Source organism: Malaclemys terrapin, chromosome 6, assembly GCF_027887155.1.
Source record: "Malaclemys terrapin pileata isolate rMalTer1 chromosome 6, rMalTer1.hap1, whole genome shotgun sequence".
Classification (NCBI taxonomy): Eukaryota; Metazoa; Chordata; order Testudines; family Emydidae; genus Malaclemys; species Malaclemys terrapin.
The window spans coordinates 89,605,207-89,628,690 of NC_071510.1; the positions used below are offsets into that span (position 1 = coordinate 89,605,207).

General features: G+C 39.8%; 1 protein-coding gene across 1 annotated transcript in view; it reads left to right on the top strand.

Annotated features, from left to right (window-relative positions):
* The window catches only part of SCAMP1 (secretory carrier membrane protein 1), a 65,601-nt gene extending 44,881 nt beyond the window's left edge, over window positions 1-20,720 (top strand). The window contains exons 7-9 of the mRNA XM_054031617.1: window positions 2,408-2,509; window positions 11,847-11,964; window positions 16,600-20,720. Coding sequence (XP_053887592.1) covers window positions 2,408-2,509; window positions 11,847-11,964; window positions 16,600-16,764 — 385 coding nt within the window. The 3' untranslated portion in view covers window positions 16,765-20,720. The remainder of the gene's footprint in view (window positions 1-2,407; window positions 2,510-11,846; window positions 11,965-16,599) is intronic.
* The last annotated feature ends 2,764 nt before the right edge of the window (window positions 20,721-23,484 follow it).

The window sequence follows — 23,484 nt, forward strand, 5'->3', positions numbered from 1 at the left end:
ATAAACAACACAGTCTGGACGTAGCCTGCTTTTTACTGTGGCATGTAGTTATATGTACCCTACACGCTGCCACAAGTGTATACAAGTCCTAAAGATTGAAGGCAATCTGAAGGTTGAAGGCAATTTTGGGTGAAAATGATCATGAAAGGAAAGAGCGAGAGCAGCAGAACAAGGACAATGGATTTAAAAAAAAAAAACAGACTTTAACGAATGCAGAGAACTGGTAGGTATGGTCCTATGAGAAGAAGATCTAAGGGATACAGGAGTTTAGGAGAGCTGGCAGTTTCTAAAGTAGACAATATTAAAGGCATAATGACAAATTATCCCAGTACAAAGGAAAGACAGGAAGAATAGTAAGAGGCCACTATAACTCCATCAGGAGCTTTTCAATGACCTAAAAATCAAAAAGGGATCCTACAAAAAGCGGCAACGTTAACAAGTTACCAGGGATGAGTACAAAAGTGTAGCACAAGCATATAGGCACAAAATGACTTATACCTAGAAAGAGACATAAAAGGTAATAAAAAAGGTTCTATAAATATTTTAGGTGACCTGATACTCAACACAGTATTACCAACAAGGGGGAAGAAATGCAATCCAAAATAGGGAAAGAACAGTTAATGAACATTTAAATTTGATATATTCAAGTTGGCAGGGCCTGATGAAATTCATCCTAGGGTACTTTTGGAACTAGCTGAAGCAATCCCAGGACCATTAACTATTATCTTTGAGCATTCATGGAGGATGCATGAGGTCCCAGAGGACTGGAGAGGGGCAAACATAATACTAGTCTTTAGAAGGGGGAGCAAAGAAGAACTGTAGACTAGTCAGCCTGACTTGATACCTGGAAAGATACTGGAGCAAATTATTAAACAATCAATTTGAAAGCACCCAGATGGTGATAGAGTTATAAGGAACAGCCAACATGGATTTGTCAAGAACAAATCATGCCAAATTAACCTGATTTTCTTCTTTGAGAGGGATACTGACCTAGCGGATTGGCGGGAAACTCTGTAGGTGTGATATGTCTTGATTTTAATAAGGTCTTTGACACAGCCCAATATGACATTCTCCTAAGCAAACTATGGAAATGTGGTCTAGCTAGATGAAATTACTATAAGGTGGGTGCACAACTCGTTGAAAGATTTTACACAAAGAGTAGTTATCAGTGGTTCTCTATCAACCCGGGGGGATGTATTTAGTGGGGTCCCAGAGCAGTCTCTGACCTGGGTCTGGTGCTATTCAATATTTTCATTAGTGACTTGGATAATGGAGTGGACAGTATGCTTGTAAAATTGGCTGATGACACCACTCTGGGAGAGGTTGCTAGCACTTTGGAGGATAAGATTAGAATAAAAAACAACCTTGTTATTTGGAGAATTGGTCTGAAATCAACAAGATGAAATTCAGTAAAGACAAGTGCAAAAAGTACTACTTCTAGGAAGGAAAAATCAAATGCACAACTACCAAATGGAGAATAATTGGCTAGGCGTTAATACTGCTGAAAAGGATCTGGGGGTTATAGAGGATCACATATTGAATGAGAGTCAAGAATGTGATGCAATTACGAAAAGACTCTTATTCTGATATGTATTAACGGGAGTGTTGTATGTAAGACACAGGCAGTCATTGTCCCGCTTTACTTAGCATTGGCGAGGTCTTAGCTGGAGTACTGTGTCCAGTTCTGGACTCCACACTTTAGGAAAGATGTGGACAAGCTGGAGAGGGTCAGGAGGAGAGCAACAAAAATGATAAAAGGCTTAGAAAACCTGAACTATGAGAAAAGGTTTAAAAAAACCTGGCCATGTTTGGTTATAGAAAAAAAAACTGAGGTGGGGGGCCTGATAATCTTCAAATATGTTAATGACTGTTATAAAAGGATGGTGATCAGTTGTTCTCCTTGTCCTCTGAAGATAGGACTAGAAGTAATCAGCTTAAACTGTAGCAAGGGAGATTTAGGATAGATATTAGGGAAAACTAGCTATAAGGATAGTTAAGCACTGGAATACGCTTCCAAGGGAGATTGTGGAATCACCATCATTGGAAGTTTTTAAGAACAGATTAGACAAACACCTGTCAGGGATGGTCTAGAATTGCTTGGTCCTGCCTCAATGCAGGGGGTTGGACTTGAGGATGACTTGAAGTCCCTTCCAGTCCTACCACTTCTATGATTCTAAATATAGAGAAGCAGAATTAAGAAGATTATGTAAAAATGTCATCACTTTTCAGAGTAGAAGCTCATGTAAATACAAAGAGCTACCATTTGGTATTTAAATATAGTCTAAATCAGTCTATAAAATCTGTTCTCCAGTAATTTGTATGGTTGGAAAAAGTTACTTGGGTAATGTAGTTGTGTATTTGAATATGATTTTAACTTCCTGACCAGCTTCTTTGTTTTCTCTTTCAGGAGTGACAGTTCTTTCAGATTCTTTGTGTTCTTCTTTGTATATATCTGTCAATTTGCTGTACATGTACTCCAGGCTGCGGGATTTCAAGGATGGGGTAACTGGTGAGTGATTAGCTTTATTCAATTTTGAGTTACATATCAAACAATAAAACTGGTGTTTTAAAAATCTCAGTGTAAAAGACAATAGGTGTATGCAGAGAAATAATTTAGTAGGTAATATTTTTCATTTGGCGTTTTGGTGATGAGGGGGCAAGATATTGTAGAGTGCTTCTTATTGTAGGAAAAATCTATCCCAAAGATATCTGGAGAGGCAGGTATTCCAGATATTAGGGTGACCAGAATGTTATCTTTCACCTTAAGCCCCTAACTGTCCCAGTTTCATATCAACTCTGCTCAGACATCACATTGACTGTGTTTATGTATGTGATTTGCCCTATATTTAGAATAAAACTAAGAAAAGAAATCTTAAAAATAACTTGGGTGGTAATAACATACAGAACGAGATGTAATGTGATCACTAATGTAATTTTCAGTTATGCTTCACTTGCAATAACTAACATTTCAATCAAGCAGACTTCTGTAACAACTTCAGTTTATATTAACATATTGGAATGTGAAAACAAAAATATTATGTTGGGGATACCTTGCTAACCAATGGCGTGCATCCTGGCTGCTTACTTTTAAAGGATTTAGAAGCAAATGGGCATGATACAAGGAAGTTAAGTGTTCTGAATTGGTGAGAGTATGTGTACTTATTCCAGCCTTGATTCACATTTGACAGTAAATTGAAGTACAGTAACTCCTCGCTTAACGCTGTAGTTATGTTCCTGAAAAATGCTACTTTAAGCAAAATGTTGTTAAGCAAATCCAGTTTCCCCATAAGAATTAATGTAAAGGGGGAGGAGGGTTAGGTTCCAGGGAAACTTTTTTTTGCCAGACAAAAGACTATAAAAGACACAATATAAGTTTTAAACAAACAGTTTAATACTGTAGACAGCAATGATGATTGTGAAGCTTGGTTGAGGTGGTGAAGTCAGAGGGTAGACAGGGGTGGGATATTTCCCAGGGAATGCCTTATTGCTAAATGATTAACTAGCACTCAGCTGAGCCCTCAAGGGTTAACACGTTAATGTAGCTTCACACCTACAAGGCAGCAGGAATGGAGGGAGGGGAGACAGCATGGCAGAGAGAGATAGACACACACACCATGTGAGAGAGAGAGAGAGAGAGAGAGAGAGAGACGCGCATTGCCCCTTTAAGTACGCTGATCCCACTCTTAAGTACACTGCCTTTTTAAGTAGATCAGCAAGTTGAGGCAGCAGCTGCTGCCAGCAAGCTCCTCCATCCTGAGCCCTGTAGTGTCCCATCCCCCCCTTCTTCTGTGAAGATGGGGTAAAGGAGTGTGGGGAGCGGGACACCCTGACATTAGCACCCCATTTCCCCTCCCACCACACAACAAGCAGGAGGCTCCCAGGAGCAGCTCCAAGGTAGAGGGCAGGAGCAGCACAGGGCGTTGGGTGGAGGAACAGCTGAACTGCCCGGCAATTGATAGCTTGCTGGGTGGCTGCTGCACAGGGATCTTAGGGGATTGGGGGGCTGCCAGTCCACTCTGGTTCCAAGCCCCCACCAGCTAGCTCCAATGGGCTGCTCTTTCTGCGAGCAGTGGACAAAGCAGGCAGCTCCCAAACAATGTTATAAGGGAGCATGGTGCAACTTTAAGTTCTCTAATTGATCAGCAATGAAACAGCGTTAACTGGGACAATTTTAAGTGAGTAGTTACTGTAGTTTTGCGGATGATCTGGAGGATGCTCAGAGCCCAAAACCTTTTCCCCTGCAGCAGTACCTGTTGTGGAAGCTCATGTGCCCTGCGCCGCCTCGTGGTCCCTCACAAGGCTATATAAAGACACTGCCCTGACCCCCCCCCCTCCACCTCCCCGTTCCTTCTTATTGCCACTGGCCTATGTTAGAGCTCCCTGTGCAGTTCTCTCCTCACGGTTTATTTTCTGCATCATATCTACTTGCTGAATCCTTGTAATGTAAATAGTTAGTACTTGTAATAGTGTAGTGTTAGTTTTAGTGAGTTATGTAATGTTTTCTGGGTTTTAAGCGCTGCCTGTGGTGTGAGGTCTCCACTCCTAATAGTGAACTGCATACATGCGGCTTATTGGGTCTTGGTGAGGAGCACATTAAGAAAAGGCACAATATCTGTCCCTCTTCTTGAGGGGAAGCCCTTGCCAGACAATCAGCTTTTGCCTCGAAGAACCATTGGCCCTGTCTTCGTCCTCTCCAGACAATTCAACACTGCTGACTGTCTTCTCCAGTCCTGGAGGATTTTAAATCCTACCAAGACTTAGGAAAATGGCTACCGTCCTAGGTATTGAACCTGAACTGGTATAGGAAAATACCCACAAGTTACTGAATATCTTCCAAGAATCTATGCCAGGAAGGGTGTAGCCATCCTGATTAATGATGCCTTTCTGCAACTGGTGAAAACCTGGCTCACACTACTCCAGTAGCCAAACATACTAATAAACAGTACCATGTCCCATCTCAGGAGTTTGTGGTTATTTTTACTTCCACCAAGCACCAAACTCCCTAATTGTCACAGCCGCTAATGAGAGATTGTGGCAGGGGAAATTCAAGTCTACCCCAAAAGAAAAAATGGTGAGGAGACTGAATGCATTAAGGAGAGAGATTTATTCTACTACTTTGCTCCAGATGAGGACAGCAAGCCCTTCTTGGAAAATATGATTTTCTTAATGGGGCGGTGATGTCAAAATTGTCAGACAAATTGCTGGATGATACAAAGGAGTCATTCAGGACCTTATTAACTGAGAAACAGGTGGTGGCACAGACTTAATTCGTCTGCTCTAGAAGCTGCATATGCTTTCTCGAGGACTATGGCCTACACCAGGGGTAGGCAACCTATGGCACACGTGCCGAAGGCGGCATGCGAGCTGATTTTCAGTGGCACTCACACTGCCCGGGCCAGGCCACCAGTCTGGGGGGCTCTGCATTTTAATTTAATTTTAAATGAAGCTTCTTAAACATTTAAAAAACCTTACATATAACAATAGTTTAATTTATATATTATACACTTATAGAAAGAGACCTTCTGAAAAGGTTAAAATGTATGACTGGCACGTGAAACCTTAAATTAGAGTGAATAAATGAAGACTTGGCACACCACTTCTGAAAGGTTGCCAACCCCTGGCCTGCGCAGTTATTATGAGAAGGGCATCCTGGTTATGTGATTTTGGGATAGCTCTGGACATTCAGCAGTCTATTGAGGACTTACCTTTTGACGGTCAGTATCCATTTTCAGACAAGACTGGTGAGGTCTTGCTTTTGGGTCTTGTGTTTGCAACACAAGACAGGGTTGACCTCACCAATTGTAAACATTTTGGCTATCTGCAGTACTGGATGATAGCATGCAAGATTCTTCCCTTTTATTGGTCTGTGGTGCACCATCAGTTGCCATTGTTTAAAACTTCCAGTAGGTTCCTTTTGGAAAGCCGGCAGACAAGGGAATTGTATATTCTGTCTTTTATCAAGATAGTATCCTTTTCTGATATGTGACTTCCTTCCAGTTTGTTGATGCTTCAGGCTGCATGGCCCCAGAGCACTGAATGCTGTCAAGCCTTTGAATCATACTGTCTAATCTGCTGGTCTCTTAGGGTCAGTACCCCCTTTCTCACTGGTTTTGTTTTCTTTGGAAAGTTTTTGATTTATGCAGAATCATTGTCTTGGCGCATTTGTGTTGAGGCTCTGATATGTCGAGGCTTTGCCCATAGAACCAAGTGCTCATTGAATCATCTGTTAGTACTTGATACTTTGAGGCCCAAATCAAAGTTTTACATTGAGCAGCTTTTGGATGAATTCTTTTTAGAGTTTTGGTTAATCAGTACTCGGCTTGTGAGCCATCAGCACTTTTAAGAGTGCATCAGCATATTTTGAGCACTGAGCACAGGTTTTAGTTTTATCTATTTTGGTATGATGTCCTCCTCACCTGCAAAGGAGGAAGGCAGGCAGCTCAGTGGCTTCAAGAAATGTGACTGTACCAGGAAGGTTTCTCTCATAGAAGATCAAGGTAGATGGATTTTAAATCTTGGAGTCAAATATGACAAGCATGATTTACAAGGCTTGTTTGGAGAGGATCACCCAGATAACCATCAGGTTTAGTGGGAATTACCTGAAATCTCTGCTCCCACAGTAGCATCCTGAGACTCCCAGACATTTGACTGAGGTCATCTTCATAGAGGAATAGGATTATTTTTGTGTATTGATTTATGGGCTGGCTTCAGCACCACATGTTTTCATGAAATGTTTGACTATAGTAAGGACTGTATGTACAGGAATGGGATTACATATTTTCTCCTGTTGGAATGTTTGCCTCACCAAGGACACCACTAAAGAAGTTGGCTAACAATCACTACATGTCCCCACCAAAGCACTGGAGTGATTAGAAGTCATGATAAACTACACAAAGCAACCCCTTGCTTGTCTCCCATAAACAGTTGGAATACATAGGAACTTTGCTAGACAGAGCTCAACTTGAGATCTTCCTGCCTCGGCAGGATTGAGGATGTTAAAGTCTGACACCGCAAATGTTGGAACTAGTATGTGTCAACCTGGACCAGGCTACAAATGCTGGCAGGCAGGGCTTTGGCTGTATTCATAATAGCCATGGCAAGTCTTCATGTAAATCAACTTCAGTGGACCCTGATATCCCCAGTGGAGGCAAACATCACAAGAACCATCACTTTACATCAGTATAACAGAACCATTGAGCTTTGCTAGTCTGGAGGTAATCCAGAGGCAAGCTCCAATTAGTAGGATCCCCAAAAGTATCCAAAGTACATATCGAAAAGTGGAAACGATTTTAGGCGAGTGGCAGACATGATCAATTTAGTAGACCTAATGAACCCTCTCTAAGAGCACACGTAATTTGAAAGCTTTTTATGTTTACTTTAAGATGAGGTATGATGCGCTGTCACCATAGAAACAGGGATTAGCAATGGCACCATCAACATGTTCAAATGATCACTTTGAAATATTTGCATTCATTTGTTGGTTTAGTGACTTTATGTATTATTTCAAGACCTGAAATTGGACTTCACAACAACAATCTAAAGGGTAAAACAAAATCTAATTATAAACTTGTTCAGGAATTATTGAAATGTAATAGGGCTGGTGATGTTTCTAGTCATCATCATCGTCTTGTTTGTTATTATGATCTCTGAGAGTGTGTGGGTTACCACACTGTTCATTGCCTTGGTATATATGCAGTTCTGTGCAGGGAAGATTGTTCTGACTAAAACCAGAGTTGATTTGAGTAGCAACTCCTATTGGTACAAGCACAAATAAGGACTTGTAGAAACTCAGGTGCCATTGGGCCCTTGAGGAGTACCGGAACCAGTTCATCATCTACATTTTTTGGGGGGAGGGAGGGGAGGATGTCGGAGCAGGGGGGGCACAGCTGGGTTCTGGAAGAAAGGGAGGGGGCTGGGCTGGGTGGGGCCTGTGGCTGGGTTCTGGGAGAGAGGGAGGGGGATTGGGCTAGGCGGGCATGGCTGGATTCTCAAAGGGAGGCTGGGGGGGCACAGCTGGGTTCTGGGAGGGAGGGGAGCTGGTGTCTGTGTCCCCACCCTCCCGGTTGGGCTCTGGGGAAGTGAGGCGGCAGAGAATCAGGAAGAGGGTTTTCTTTAACTCTCTACTCCTGGGGGAATTTTTGTGAGTCTGTATTGTTACAGACATACTTGCTGACAGGTAATTTGATATAAATTACCAAAATAATTGAAACTGCCATGATTATGTAGTGTTGTTTTGACAAAATTTGCAGAATTTTAAAATATTGTGTGCAGAATTTTTGTTTTTTGGTGCAGAATTCCCCCAGGAGTAATGTTCATAATATGTTGTCATCTCTAATGTTAATACCTACCTATGCATAAGTCTCGCTGAATTAAAAAGCTAGTTTCGAGAGTATTTCAAAGGGTAGTGTATGGATAGAGAATTACAAATTAAAACATTCTACTAAGCATATGAGACTGTGCATTGTATGTTCAAAGCTTACAAATGGAGAAGCATTAGGTTAGGGATTCACATGAATTTATATCTACTCATGATGCATTACAACCTATGGGCACTCAGTCTACTGCTGCACAACCTTCAGTGTGAGATGTGATTGATCTGCTCAGCAAATTTCAATTGAAAGTATAGAAAATTAACACTTTGACAATTATATATGCGATGTGAAAATATTTCATGTTAGCGTATTGCAAAATGTTGATTTTTGTCACATGCTAAACAGCTTAATCATTTATAGAAAAAATAATTGCCCATGCAAAACCAATAAAAATACATTGTCATTTGGTAGCTTTGATCAATAAATGCCACATTAAGGTGTTGAAATTAACAGTAAAAACTAGTCATTATCATGTTGTGTTTCTGGAACTGTGCAAAAAATGACACTCTCTTTAGTACCGTTGTTTCATCTTGTCTGCTGGCTTACGGCACCACTTGGCAGCTCCCCATCATACCTCATCTAAATGTACATAAAAAAAGCTTGCAATGATGTATAATGTGGGTGTGTGTAGGATGGGTACATTAAACTCCATAAAGATGTCCCTTTTTGGAGAATTCCCATGTCTATTTGTGATTTGGTGCAATCAGGTCTACATGGATCCTTTAAATGCCTCCCTTAAACTACTTGACTGTCCTTCTACCTTTTGAATCAGGATCAAAGATCAAGTCCATTTATGTTTATCATGTGTTTTAATTCACAATGAGCTAGCTGAATGTAGACCAGGGACCTCTGCAGCCACCTGTTGTCATGTTCATGGGGAGCCATGATACTTTTGAGACCTCTAGTTAAAAATTCACCCTCTGCCATGGGATAGTTATGTGGTTCTGACAAAGCCAATAAAAGCTCCTTTTGAGCCACCTGTAAGCTTCATTTGCAATGTGTGTAGGTTTTGTTGTTTCTGAGCTTAAGGTTCTGGTAATTGATTTACCTTTAGACAAGTTTTTACAAGGGTTAGGTGGTTTTCTGGAATTAGCATTGATTCCTTTGCACAGATGCTAAAACATTTTGACCTAATTGCATTTACTGTCATATTAATAATTTTCCTATTCCTGCATATCTCCACAAACTCTACATTAAAAGGGCATTAAATCGGTTATTTAATTGTAAACTAAGTACAAATGTTCAATTCTTTTGACACTGCATTTATGAAAAGGGCCATATTTAAATGGCTATCTGATTGCATTTCTTATAGCTATGATCTGGCAGATCTTCAGTTAGTTCACATCACTGCTCCTACTTATTCAAGCAAAGCAGTTTCTGGTGCAAATCTCAAGGCAGACAAAACACTGTTTGCTTACATTTAGATTATAGGGAGAAATCCTTATTCTTTGTGCTACAGAATCTGAGGTTTGTTTTCTTTTAAGATATCGCTTGAGAGTTTTGTTTGTTTTGAGGAAACATTCTTGAGGTTCTGTTGGTTGATGTAGTTTTTTCCTTATCTTTTTCTGTGGATGTATTTTATACCCCTTACCTTTCCCTCTCTTCTCCACCCCTCCCCACTTAATTTAACCCTCCACTTTCACCTTTCTGTGTTCTGGACATTGGTCTACTTTTGTACAGTGTTGCAGTGTTTAATCATTGTTATTATGAGAGATTCCTAAGCCACTTATTTTCCAAGAGTGATATTCCTGTAAATATAGGATAGTTAGAGAAGGGGAAATAAAGTTTGGGTAGTACCATATTTAGCTGGCATGCTCTATTGCGGGAAATTTTCATTTTTGTTAAAAAAAAAAAAAAAAAAAAAAATCGTTGACTGTATACATCACCCAAAACATGCTGGGCACTGTAAATATACATTGTATCAATTTAAAAACTACTCTGAAAGAATGTTAATGTTTCAAAGTCGACCACTTCAGAGTTAGGAAATGCTGAAATTAAGATTGAATATAGTTTGCTGAAGTTTCCAAAAAATAGTGTCAGTACCTGCACCACTTTTAATATAGATCAAAATCAACTTTGTGAAAACCAGTTAAGAGACAATAATGCCAAACTCAGTACTGCAAAAAAGACAGAGCAAAGACACATACCTTACATACACATATGTCCAGACACTCTCAAATGCATATGTTTTCCTAGCAGATCAGCGCTACTCAAGGATGTTTGTGTGACAATGGTTAATTCTTCTCTGTTTGCCAGTGTTCGTGTGAGATTAATCCATTTCCTACTGTTCGTATATTTGAGGCTGGGTTTTTTCCCCCTTTGGAAGTGTAAGCATTTATAACAACTTGTATACATAGTATGTTACTTTTTTGTTTGCCATTGAGGTTCTTTTAGCAGCGTGTCTCTGACAGAATGGATTTGGTCATCTCATATACACCTCTACCGTGATATAACGCGACCCGATATAACACGAATTCGAATATAAAGCAGTAAAGCAGTGCTCCGGGGGGGAGCGGGGCTGCGCACTCTGGTGGATCAAAGCAAGTTCGCTATAACACGGTAAGATTTTTTGGCTCCCGAGGACAGCGTTATATTGGGGTAAAGGTGTATATATTTTCTTAACCAGGAAACCTGCAAGTTTTTTTTACAGTGTTGCCAGTGAGTGCCCATTTCTCAGGCCCAGAAGTGGCGCTTTATCGTTTGTATCTGTTCTGTGCATGCCACTAACAATATTGAATTGGTTTGCTCTATGTCCCACAGCAGTCTGTCTTCCAGAAAATAGTCATGTTCCCCACAGCTCCTCTTGCGGCTCTGTAAATACCAGAGGATCGTGCATCCTGTAGTTTGTAGTGCTCGTGCCAGTAGTGTAGAGCTATGCAGGCTCCATGCTCTTGTAGGTGGTGGTAGACAGTGACAAGTTCCACGTGGGTTTGTGGGATTTTCAAAGTAGGCATGAAAATTATGTGATAGAAATGGTATTATGGGGTGGAGAAACGTGCATGATGGGAACTTGATCCCACAGTCCCATTCAGTCCTGCATGACTCTCTTCTGTCCTCCCTATGCATTGCCAAAACTTCCCAAAAGACATTGTGCTGGACAGTGGTGAGTTGCACACTGGGATACCTACCCGTGCTGCTCCACACTGCGTATCGACACAAGCACTCCTGGTGAGTGTGCGCGGTGCTGATGCAAGGAGCCAAGTATGCATGCACACAAGCAATATACTGACTGTGGCAGCTTTATGCAGATGTAACTTACATTGGCAAAAGTTTGTAGTGTAGATGTGCCCTAACTTTAAGACTACATAATTTAGGAACTGAACTTCTAGAAGTACTTTATAAAACTGACTGTTTACATTTTATAATTTTCATTACTTTTGTCAAGTCAGAACAGAACCAGAAGGTTACAAAGGTTTCTTTAAAAGGAAATATGTAGTGCACCACTGTAATAAAGTTTGTCATTTTTTTCTTTAGTGGATGGATTTCATCTCTGACTGGGCTTAACGAGAGTATTCCTGTTGGCATTATGATGATAATCATAACAGCACTTTTCACAGCATCTGCTGTCATCTCACTAGTTATGTTTAAAAAGGTAAGTTGCTTTGTTTCTACTATTTCAGACTACCACTTACTCCACTGTCCCCTGATCTAATTTTCTGCTTTAGGGAAGTCCTCTCCTGCATCTTCACAATTGATAGGGTTAATTGATATTCCTATAGGTCCTCTTCCTGCTTTGCTTTACCTGTACTGACTGCATTTCTGTAATACCTTTTTGCTTGTGTTTCCACAGAGACAGAAGACACTGCCATTTTGTGTGTGTGTTTTGTAAAACAATGATACTATTTAGTCTGTGCAAACTGAAATTGTCAGTGGAGGATTTGAGTGTGGGGATAGTAAAGACAGTAAGTGGTGGGGAGAGAGAGAGAATGTGACAAAACCTGCCCCAGTGGAAGGACAGGACACACTGCACTGAGGTGCCAGGCACTCTGGTTGTAATTTTTGCAACATGGGGGACTAATCAGGCTATTAAATAAGTGGCCTGATTTTCAGAGGTGTTGAGTAATTTTCATCTGTTCTTGGAGCCATCTCCCTTTGGAAGTCAGTAGGAGCTGCTGGTGCTCTGCACCCTTGAAAACCAGGCCATTTGTATTTAGCGTCCTAGCTTTAGGCATCCACATTTGAAAAATTGCATTCTCAGATACTCTAGTGATAAGTGCTATAAAAATCCCTAAGAAAGATGTCCTGGACTTGACAGCACTGTAGAAATATTTCCTAGATCAGGATATAGTATGTAGAACTCAGTTCCTTCTTGTTTGCCTTCTATCCAGAAGGCATAAACTTAGAGACACAAAATACCCAAATAAGATGTGTGTTGTTCAAATGCATACAGGGGTAGCCTCTCTGTTGTTGTTGTTCTAGTTTTCCTACCTTATCTTTAAGGGACTGTCATCTTTTGGGGATTTCAACCATCCCTAAAGGATTCTGTCCTGCTGGTATTTCGGAAGAGGTTCAGAGGTGGCATGGCGGAGAGAGAGATCCAATGGTTATCTTCTTTCCCTCCAAGAGCATAACCCGTTCCTGTGCTATAACTTTTTAAAATGAGTTTCCCTTTCTCCTATCCTGCTGTTCCTCATGGCACTGATCTGTCACACTCAGTTGTCTCCCAGACACAGTTGGGTTCCTCAAGAATACATGATTATCTGGACATGAGCTATTTACGTCTTTATTGATATGGAATAACATTTATGAGAGAAGCCAAATAAGATGGAACTTAAACCTTCATAAGCTTCACTGAAGGAAAGATGATGTTACCTCTGTCTTCATATCTAAGGAACTATCTTAGGGAAGCAACAGGAGGAGGGATGGTGTTACTGGAGGAGTACTTAACTGATTTATTTCAGAGTAGCAGCCATGTTAGTCTGTATCCGCAAAAAGAACAGGAGTACTTGTGGCACCTTGGAGACTAACAAATTTATTAGAGCATAAGCTTTCGTGGACTACAGCCCACTTCTTCGGATGCATATAGAATGGAACATATATTGAGGAGATATATATACACACATACAGAGAGCATAAACAGGTGGGAGTTGTCTTACCAACTCTGAGAGGCCAATTAAGTAAGAGAAAAAAAACTTTTGGAGTGATAATCAAGATAGCCCAGTACAGACAGTTTGATAAGAAGTGTGAGAATACTTACAAGGGGAGATAGATTCAATGTTTGTAATGGCTCAGCCATTCCCAGTCCTTATTTAATCTTGAGTTGATTGTGTCTAGTTTGCATATCAATTCCAGCTCAGCAGTCTCTCGTTGGAGTCTGTTTTTGAAGTTTTTCTGTTGTAATATAGCCACCCGCAGGTCTGTCATTGAATGGCCAGACAGGTTAAAGTGTTCTCCCACTGGTTTTTGAGTATTATGATTCCTGATGTCAGATTTGTGTCCATTAATTCTTTTGCGTAGAGACTGACTGGTTTGGCCAATGTACATGGCAGAGGGGCATTGCTGGCACATGATGGCATATATCACATTGGTAGATGTGCAGGTGAACGAGCCCCTGATGGTATGGCTGATGTGATTAGGTCCTATGATGATGTCACTTGAATAGATATGTGGACAGAGTTGGCATCGGGGTTTGTTACAAGGATAGGTTCCTGGGTCAGTGGTTTTGTTCAGTGATGTGTGGTTGCTGGTGAGTATTTGCTTTAGGTTGGGGGGTTGTCTGTAAGCGAGGACAGGTCTGTCTCCCAAGATCTGTGAGAGTAAAGGATCATCTTTCAGGATAGGTTGTAGATCTCTGATGATGCGCTGGAGAGGTTTTAGTTGGGGGCTGAAGGTGACAGCTAGTGGTGTTCTGTTATTTTCTTTGTTGGGCCTGTCTTGTAGGAGGTGACTTCTGGGTACTCGTCTGGCTCTGTCAATCTGTTTTTTCACTTCAGCAGGTGGGTATTGTAGTTTTAAGAATGCTTGATAGAGATCTTGTAGGTGCTTGTCTCTATCTGAGGGATTGGAGCAAATGCGGTTATATCTTAGAGCTTGGCTGTAGACAATGGATCGTGTGGTGTGTCCTGGATGGAAGCTGGAGGCATGTAGGTAAGTGTAGCGGTCAGTAGGTTTCCGGTATAGGGTGGTATTTATGTGACCATCGCTTATTAGCACAGTAGTGTCCAGGAAATGGACCGCTTGTGTGGATTGATATAGGCTGAGGTTGATGGTGGGATGGAAATTATTGAAATCATGGTGAAATTCCTCAAGGGCTTCTTTTCCATGGGTCCAGATGATGAAGATGTCATCAATGTAGCGCAAGTAGAGTAGGGGCGTTAAGTCAGCCATAAAAATGTTGGCATATTGTGGGGCCATGCGGGTACCCATAGCAGTGCCGCTCACTTGAAGGTATATATTGTCCCCAAATGTGAAATAGTTGTGGGTGAGGACAAAATCACAAAGTTCAGCCACCAGGTTAGCTGTGACATTATCAGGGATACTGTTCCTGATAGCTTGTAGTCCATCTTTGTGTGGAATATTGGTGTAGAGGGCTTCTACGTCCATAGTGGCCAGGATGGTGTTTTCTGGAAGATCACCGATGGATTGTAGTTTCCTCAGGAAGTCAGTGGTGTCTCGAAGATAGCTGGGAGTGCTGGTAGCGTAGGGTCTGAGGAGAGAGTCCACATAACCAGACAAGCCTGATGTTAGGGTGCCAATGCCTGAGATGATGGGGCGTCCAGGATATCCAGGTTTATGGATCTTGGGTAGCAAATAGAATACCCCTGGTCGGGGTTCTAGGCATGTGTCTGTACAGATTTGTTCCTGTGCTTTGTCAGGGAGTATTTTTAGCAGATGGTGTAGTTTCTTTAGGTAATCCTCAGTGGGATCAGAGGATAATGGCCTGTAGAATGTGGTGTTAGAGAGCTGTCTAGCAGCCTCTTGGTCATATTCCAATTTATTCATGATGACGACAGCACCTCCTTTGTCAGCCTTTTTGATTATGATGTCAGGGTTGTTTCTGAGGCTGTAGATGGCATTGTGCTCAGCATGGCTGAGGTTATGTGGCAAGTGATGTTGCTTTTCCACAATTTCAGCCTTTGCACGTTGACGGAAGCAATCTATGTAGAAATCCAGTCTGTTGTTTCGACCGTCCGGAGGAGTCCACGCAGAATCCTTTTTTTTGTAGTGCTGGTAGGGAGGATTCTGTGGGTTAGTATGCTGTTCAGAGGTATGTTGGAAATATTCTTTGAGTCGGAGACGTCGAAAGTAGGATTCTAGGTCACCGCAGAACTGTATCATATTCATGGGTCTGGAGGGACCTGTTTATGCTCTCTGTATGTGTGTATATATATATCTCCTCAATATATGTTCCATTCTATATGCATCCAAAGAAGTGGGCTGTAGTCCACGAAAGCTTATGCTCTAATAAATTTGTTAGTCTGTAAGGTGCCAGAAGTACTCCTGTTCTTTTAACTGATTTAGGGTGAGCAGCTGCAAATGTGGATTGGAGGGAAGGTGTTGACAAGGTCAGAGCATGGATGAGACTGATTCCGTAAGCAACTCCAGGCTAGAAACATGGGCTAGAGCCAGGTCCTTTTTTTATAGATAGCTGGTTTCTGAGCAGTAGGAAAAAGCATTTTGCGACTACTACCTGGGGCAGCTTGGGATAAATTTTTCCCCATTGCTCTTACTGCATCTCTTGGGAAGCATTCCTCTGACCTGTCAAAAGCTCCTTTCCTTCAAACAGTCAGTATGAAGTCATCTTAACCCACCTAAGCAATTTGCCTCACCCTGCCAAATGTGCTACCACAGCAGATTAAACTATACTTTCTATAAAGAGCATTGTTTCTTCTTTTTTCTTTTAACGTTTTAATGCATTAAGAACTGTTTAATTTTGAGTGTCACTTAATGTAAAATATGTTGCACTAGGTGGTTTTCTATACTTGCTATATTTCCATTTTTTAATTGTTTAGGATTTTACCATTTGAATGCCAATTAAAAGGCACATAAGTCTAAAACATCAACAAATATTTGCTGTTGATGCTGGGGACTAAAGTTCACCTGTTTGATTATCCTCCATACAGCTGCAAGCAGGCAACAGAATCAAATTTCCCCATCACTCTATTCATTTAATTTGTCTGACTTTTGGTGTAGCATCTACAAATATAGATAATGCAATGATCATAACACTTTTTAACTCTTGTTTCTCTCCTCTCCCTTCCCCTTTCACCCTCCCTTTCTGTCTTAGGTGCACGGCCTATACCGCACAACCGGTGCTAGTTTTGAGAAAGCCCAGCAAGAGTTTGCAACTGGTGTGATGGCCAACAAAACTGTACAAACAGCTGCAGCAAATGCAGCATCTACAGCAGCAACTAGTGCAGCTCAAAATGCTTTCAAGGGTAACCAAATTTAGTGAAATACGAAAATCACTACAGTTCTTTGACTGTACTTTATTTTCCATTTTATTAATTCTATTCCTAAAGACTTGCGTTCAAAATACACACAGCATGTATGTCTCTCCTTCAGCTGTGCATGGGCTAAAACAGGAAACAAATTCTTGTTTTATTCCTTTATACATTTATTTATCAAAACAAAAAAACCCACAGCCAACCTCCTTTGCCCTCTTTAAAACATTATATACATTCTAGATATATAATTCTCCCTATTTTCTGGAGGAACAATATTTTGGTGGAAACTTCAGCAATGGCTCTGAAATTGATATGGTACTTTCTGTGATCAGTTAAATGTATTTAGAGGGGTTTTTTTTAGTATTTCACTCTGGAATCTTTTGTTTTAACTTAAGGAAAGCATTTTGGAGCAGTTATTTTTGTTCCTGAGAGCCTGTTTCCCTATTTCTACTGTAAGAAGTAGACTGACAGTTTGAGACTCTAGATTTGGCTGCTGCTGTGGCAGTTTCAGCAGCTGATGGACAGATACAAGTATGGTAGATCATGTAAATTTTGGGGGGGGGCAGTAGGTTTTTTAATATAAATCTACAAGTTTGCATGAATATTGTTGAGATATTTGGCCATGCTGAATTAGTGTTTTGGTCCAGGATTTATCTGTACCACTTATGATTATAGTGTTGGTTTGTATCCATTTTCATGGCATACTTTTTTCTAAATCAGAAATGGCTATTGCATAGACATTCTTGCTGCCAGAATGTGTAATGTGATGTACAGTTAAGAGAAGTTAACTGATGGTTTTGATCAAAGAGCTAAATGATTATATTTGCTATTTTTAATTTGTTTTCATGTCTTAGGAAAACACATTATATTAGAGGAAAAATTACCAACCTTTAGAACACTTCCATAACCAGTTGTTTGCCCCCTTTTAAATGCAGTGAAATTTTTGTGTGGTGTGTGTGTGTGTGTGGGAGGGAGGGGGTGTTTTTTTCAGTGTCAATTTGTGTTTACCAGTGGTACTAAATCTATAGCTTGGTCAGTCACTTTATTTACTGCTTTTCCAAAAATCTGAATATACAGTATTTAATTTTTTTACAGGAATATTTTCTCTAATCAAACTTTTTAAACTGTGGCATTTAATACATACTTGAATTCCTTTTAACGCACCTCAGCCTTCATGTGTGATTTGATTCAAGCTGAATAATGAAGATTCTTAACTATTTTGAGTTGGAAAAGTGAAATATTTTTTATCTCCATTAAGAGAGAATAAAATTAATTACATTCACATTGTTGAAATGGATATCTGTCTAATAGATTAAACTGATGCTGTGATGGTACTTAAGTAATTTTCCAAATCCTAATCAGCTCTTGCTTCAAAATCATGTCACTGTCTATTTAAGGCCATTTGAGATTCCTGGTAGGTTGGTTTATTGGATGATAATATATGTAGTACTTTGGACTAAGTTTAAAATCATAAAATGCCAGTTTCAGAAAGTGAGATCATTAAGGACTTGACCCCCAAATATTACATAAATGCTTTCGCTGAAATCAGTATGACTGCTCATATGAATAAGGGTTTGCAAGTTTAAACCTTAACATTATAAAGGCCTGGTGTATACTAGGACCTCTCTGAGTGATGCAGTGAAATGGACCTAATTTCCTAGTATAGACAGTGCTAGGTCAATGGGCGAATTCTCCTGTCAACCTAACTACTGCCGCTTGGAGAGATGGAATGCCTGTGCTGACAGGAGAACCTCTCCTGTTGGGGTAGGTAGTGTGTCTCCTGAAGCAGTGCAGCTGCAGCATTTTAAGTGCTTTTAGACCAGCCCAGAGAGGCCCCATGTCCTGAATGTGGATTGGAGGAATAATCTTCTCACTTCAATTTTTATGCATATTGTAAAATAAGACCATTTTTAAAAATACCCTTCAACAGCTTAATACCTGGAGCAGCGTAGCACTTGCATACATAAATCCCTGTATAAATTACAAGTACAACTTAAATTCGTAATTTAACTTCTCGAAATCCAGTTTTAGTAGTAAAGATAAATATGGTAAGAAAGCATTATAATATGATCTATTCTGAAGTTGTTGTTCATAATTGTATTGTCTCCGGATAGAATTCTCTTCACTATGAATTAAACAATGCAATTGAAATAACAGTAACCGGGACTCTCTCTAAAACTTTTCCCCAGTACTTTTTTAAAGTCCGTAGAGGAGGTTTTAGTTCTCTTTCAAATTTGTTTAATCTTTAATGTTCTATCTGAATTTTTATTTTACAGTTTGTGTTGTCATCTGCTAGCACCTTTCAGGCCTCTCTAGATCTAAGTCCTACTTTTGAGAGTCATCTTAACCAAGTATGAAAATTGTACTGAGGACTTCCTTTAAGGATGGATCTTAAGCCTGAATCAAGCATTTTTCTTTTTCTCATGGGGTATGAGGGACACAATCCTCACAGTTAGATTTATTGTTATACTGTAGAATAGTAGATTACCAGCATGTGATACTATTAAAAAACAACTTGAAACTGACAGGCACATGTCTACTTACAGTCCTGCTTTAAGCAGGGGGTTGGACTAGATGATCTCCTGAGGTCCCTTCCAACCCTGATATTTTATGATTCTATGATTCTTGCATGTTTACCTCTGCACTCAAAAATACATGACGGTACAAAATTAATATATATGAATATTTGTGATCCAGAGAAAAAATATTCTCATTTTAGATTTGAGAACTGAAGGCTGATGTTTGTTAAAATATTATTACTTTACTAACAGAGGTATTGGTCTCTTATCAGTTAACACAATATGCACCCACTTACATTGTCATTTTGTTGTATTGTGGCAAATTTGGTTGAAAGTATGAAGTTTAAACACTGGAATGTCAATAGTCAGTGATCTGTAATTTAGGATTTGGATTTATTTATCCGAGGGATGTTTGTATATTTTGTAAATTACTAACAATGCTCTGCCATCCTAGTGAATGTCATGGTTCTGTAGAAACACACTCATTCTGTCCCTCTGATGTTGCATGTCTGAGTAGTTCACAAGTTTTGTATATTTATTGTATTAACACAAGGTCATAGAATAAAAATACTGTTTCCTGGATGTTTGCTCAGAATAGTTTTAAACAAGATAGGGATTTTTTTTAAAGGTCAGGTAAACATGCAGGAAGGCTGCTCTGTATAAAAATATCATTTGGTTTTTACAATCTGTATATAAATTGTGTAATCTGCTGAAATGGGAAAGTAAGATGTCCACTACCAGAATAACAAATTAGTATGACTAGGATTGCATTACTCCAATAGTATGAAGGAAAACTTCAGCAGCGCTTGCACCACTTTGTACTTGTGCTATAAAATGAAAGTTTAAAATCAATACCAAATCTCTCTCTCTCAAAAATGTGAGTATTAAACCTTACCTAGGATTTTACTGGAAGTAAAATGAAACTGCTGAAAACAATATTGGGTTTGCTACTGTTTATTTTTCTGTTTTCTGAAATGACACTTCTGTATCAATATTTTGTTCTGTTTCTGTTCAAGTGTAATGGAATAACATTGCTGTCTACTGCTGTTTCATATAATTAATATGTAGAGTATGTTACTGGATTTATTATCTTATATTAAGGGTTTGTAAACAGCTAACTTGACAGTTGATGTAGACCACTGTACTGCTACATCGTTTTGCAAATGCACAGTACAGTGATACTCTTGTTCTGATATGTAGCCAGTAATTTCTCTAGGCAGTTATCCAATCAGAAGTAAGTTGTTCAAGACAGTTGCACACCTAACAGTAGTGAAATTATCTAACCAATTTTCCCTGTTTTCCTCCTCCCTTGTTACTTTGTATTTAGATGTTTTTGCAGCAGATTAACTTCTTTAAAGGGGCACATTCAACTCTAAAAAGTTTGGGTATACTATACAGCAAGTAATATTTAAAATGGCTACAATAAAAAGCAAAAAACCCCACTCTTGTGTATAGTCAGTTATGATATAGTTGCACTTCCTTGCTCATGATTAGAATGATTACATAACTCTCATGCATTGCTCCTGAGGAGGCTTACCAGAAAAAAATGGCAGCAGGAAGTAGGGTGAGCAGATGTCCCGATTTTTGGGTCTTTTTCTTATATAGGTTCGTATTCCCTTCCCCCCACACACACACCCCCCGTCCCGATTTTTCACACTTGCTCTCTGGTCACCCTAGCAGGCATGTGCACAGAGAATAGGGGAGGGGAAAGAAAGGTAGGGCTGAGCATGCTGGGTGCTCTCTTAAGACCCTTAGAAACAAATAGCGGGGAGGCAGAAAACACTTACAAAAACTTGACATGGTTGCAAGCATCAGAGGGGTAACCACATTAGTCTGTATCCACAAAAACAAGGAGTCCGGTGCACCTTAAAGACTAACAGATTTATTTGGGCATAAGCTTTTGTGGGTAAAAAACCCACTTTCTTCAGCTGCATGGTTTACATGGTTTGACTTTTAAAAAATTGTAAGGGATGTTTTGTCAGGAAACATGGAGTTTCAGAAATAAATACAGATTGACAGTTTCCCTTTAAAGCTATTTCCTTCTTGGGAAAGAATTTTATGCTATGTTCACTGTAGTCTTTTCCTAGAAAAGCACCAGCAACCCTTTTTTCCTCTCTCTCTCTCTCTCCTCACTAACTCACTCACTCACTCTCCGTCAGTCTGTAAAGAGGCATCAGCTGTAACATTTTTTCTGGAGCGCTGCAGAACAACCATATTTTTAATTGCACATTATCTGTGTGTAGGTTAGATTTGCAAATGGTGCTGTATTTGCCTCCATTTTTATTTTTTGTTTGAAAAGTTTCTTAGTACATCTGTCAGCTCAGTGATTGCTGTGGTTGAGCATTACGGTGGTGAAATAAAACATGGGTTCAGTTATTAGGTTTGTTTTCCTATTGTTAGATGTAACTCTCCCTAGGATTTTCCTCATCTTTGTGACAGAGGGTCCTGTGGCACCTTTAAGACTAACAGAAGTATTGGGAGCATAAGCTTTCGTGGGTAAGAACCTCACTTCTTGCATCTGAAGAAGTGAGGTTCTTACCCACAAAAGCTTATGCTCCCAATACTTCTGTTAGTCTTAAAGGTGCCACAGGACCCTCTGTTGCTTTTTACAGATTCAGACTAACACGGCTACCCCTCTGATACTCATCTTTGTGGTAGTTAAAGGGCGATTTTTAAAAAAAGTTGAGTTATGCCTTTATTCAGTTTTCATTATTATAAATGCTGTTGAGGAAGAATATGGTCAAAATAGTTCCATACTACTATTTGTTTATTGCTGGCAACCATGTGGACATGTATTCTTAATAAGAAACGTTTAAATGTCTGTTTAAAAAAAAAGAGTTGTCAATTTTCAAGACATTTATTGGGGTGGGGAGGTGTCTGTCTTATGGGAGCCTAATATGTGTTTTACTCTTCAGTGTCCCAGTCCTAGCTGGCTTGGTAAGGTGAATGCAGTTTGACTCTAAATAAATGAGCCTGAACAGAAAAGATTCCATTCACAAATCAAGCACAGGGCAGAATGGAACAGAGATAATTGAGATACATGTCTGTTTAACGTTTCCCTCCAACAAGTAAAGAAGAAAATTAAATTTCAATAATAAATAAAACATGTATTAGCTTTTGTGAGGGTTTCTGTCTGAGACACTTCTGACCCTGCACATAGGTGAGCGTCTTTGCTCTGGAGAAAAATGAGATGAATTTACAAAGGAAACAGTGCATATCTTTTACTTCAATAGTGGGATAATAGCTTAGGTATGTATTAGCACTGAAATGGAAATCACAACACGTTTCTGAGAAATATTTGAAGTCTATGGAAGCATAGTTCTGCAAGCATTCAATTTTGTTCCAGAACAAAACTGTTCCCAATGCCAATTCTTAACAGAAGCATAGGCAGTTACTAGCTAAAACTTTTTCATATTTTCTTACTGTTGTGTTAGTCATATAGTATATGTCCTGTTTCATAATACCCGTCCCCAGGTAATGACTGGTTATGGTAAAGTGTTAAAGTAGTACAATGAACCATGTTACTGTATATTATAACACCACCTATTAAAGTAAAAGCAAGGAATTAATGTACATGACATTGGCAAGAGCAGTCTCTGTATGTTTGTGCTGGCTTCTGCCTATGGGCTGTTTATGCATAATATTGCTGTTTTCAGTTAGTTAAGGAAACTTTCACATCCTGAATAGGGAAATGGGATGCAAATTTTTGATATTGAAGTTGGATATTATGCTGGAGTGATTGACCATTGAGCCCACAGCTAGAACAGAGTTGGAATACAGCTTCTGTACTGTCTTGTGCCCTCAATCTATTGTTGTCTGTCCCTGGGCTGCAGGGAGCACTTCTCTGGATTAGAGGTTTTTACTGCCAGAGCTAGGTGGATAGATGCATCAGTTATGGTGATCATTTGGCTCAGAACACTTTAGGCATCTGCGAATTTGCCACTGTTGCTCTTGGAATCCTCAGCTAAGCTGAGTCTGGCAATTTCAAAGTGTTAATTTTTAGCCTTGCTGCAGAAGCTGCTAAGAGGGTACATAAATAAAATTGACACCAGCCTAGTGAAATGAGTATTAATTACCTGTGCATTGGCATTCTTGTCACACACTTTACCTGTGCTTGTCTTTCTTGGCCCATGCCTTGAGTGCTGGCAGTGCAGTTGGGAACTTTTTATAGTATTGATGAAGAGCTGTTGTCTCCATGGCATGTCT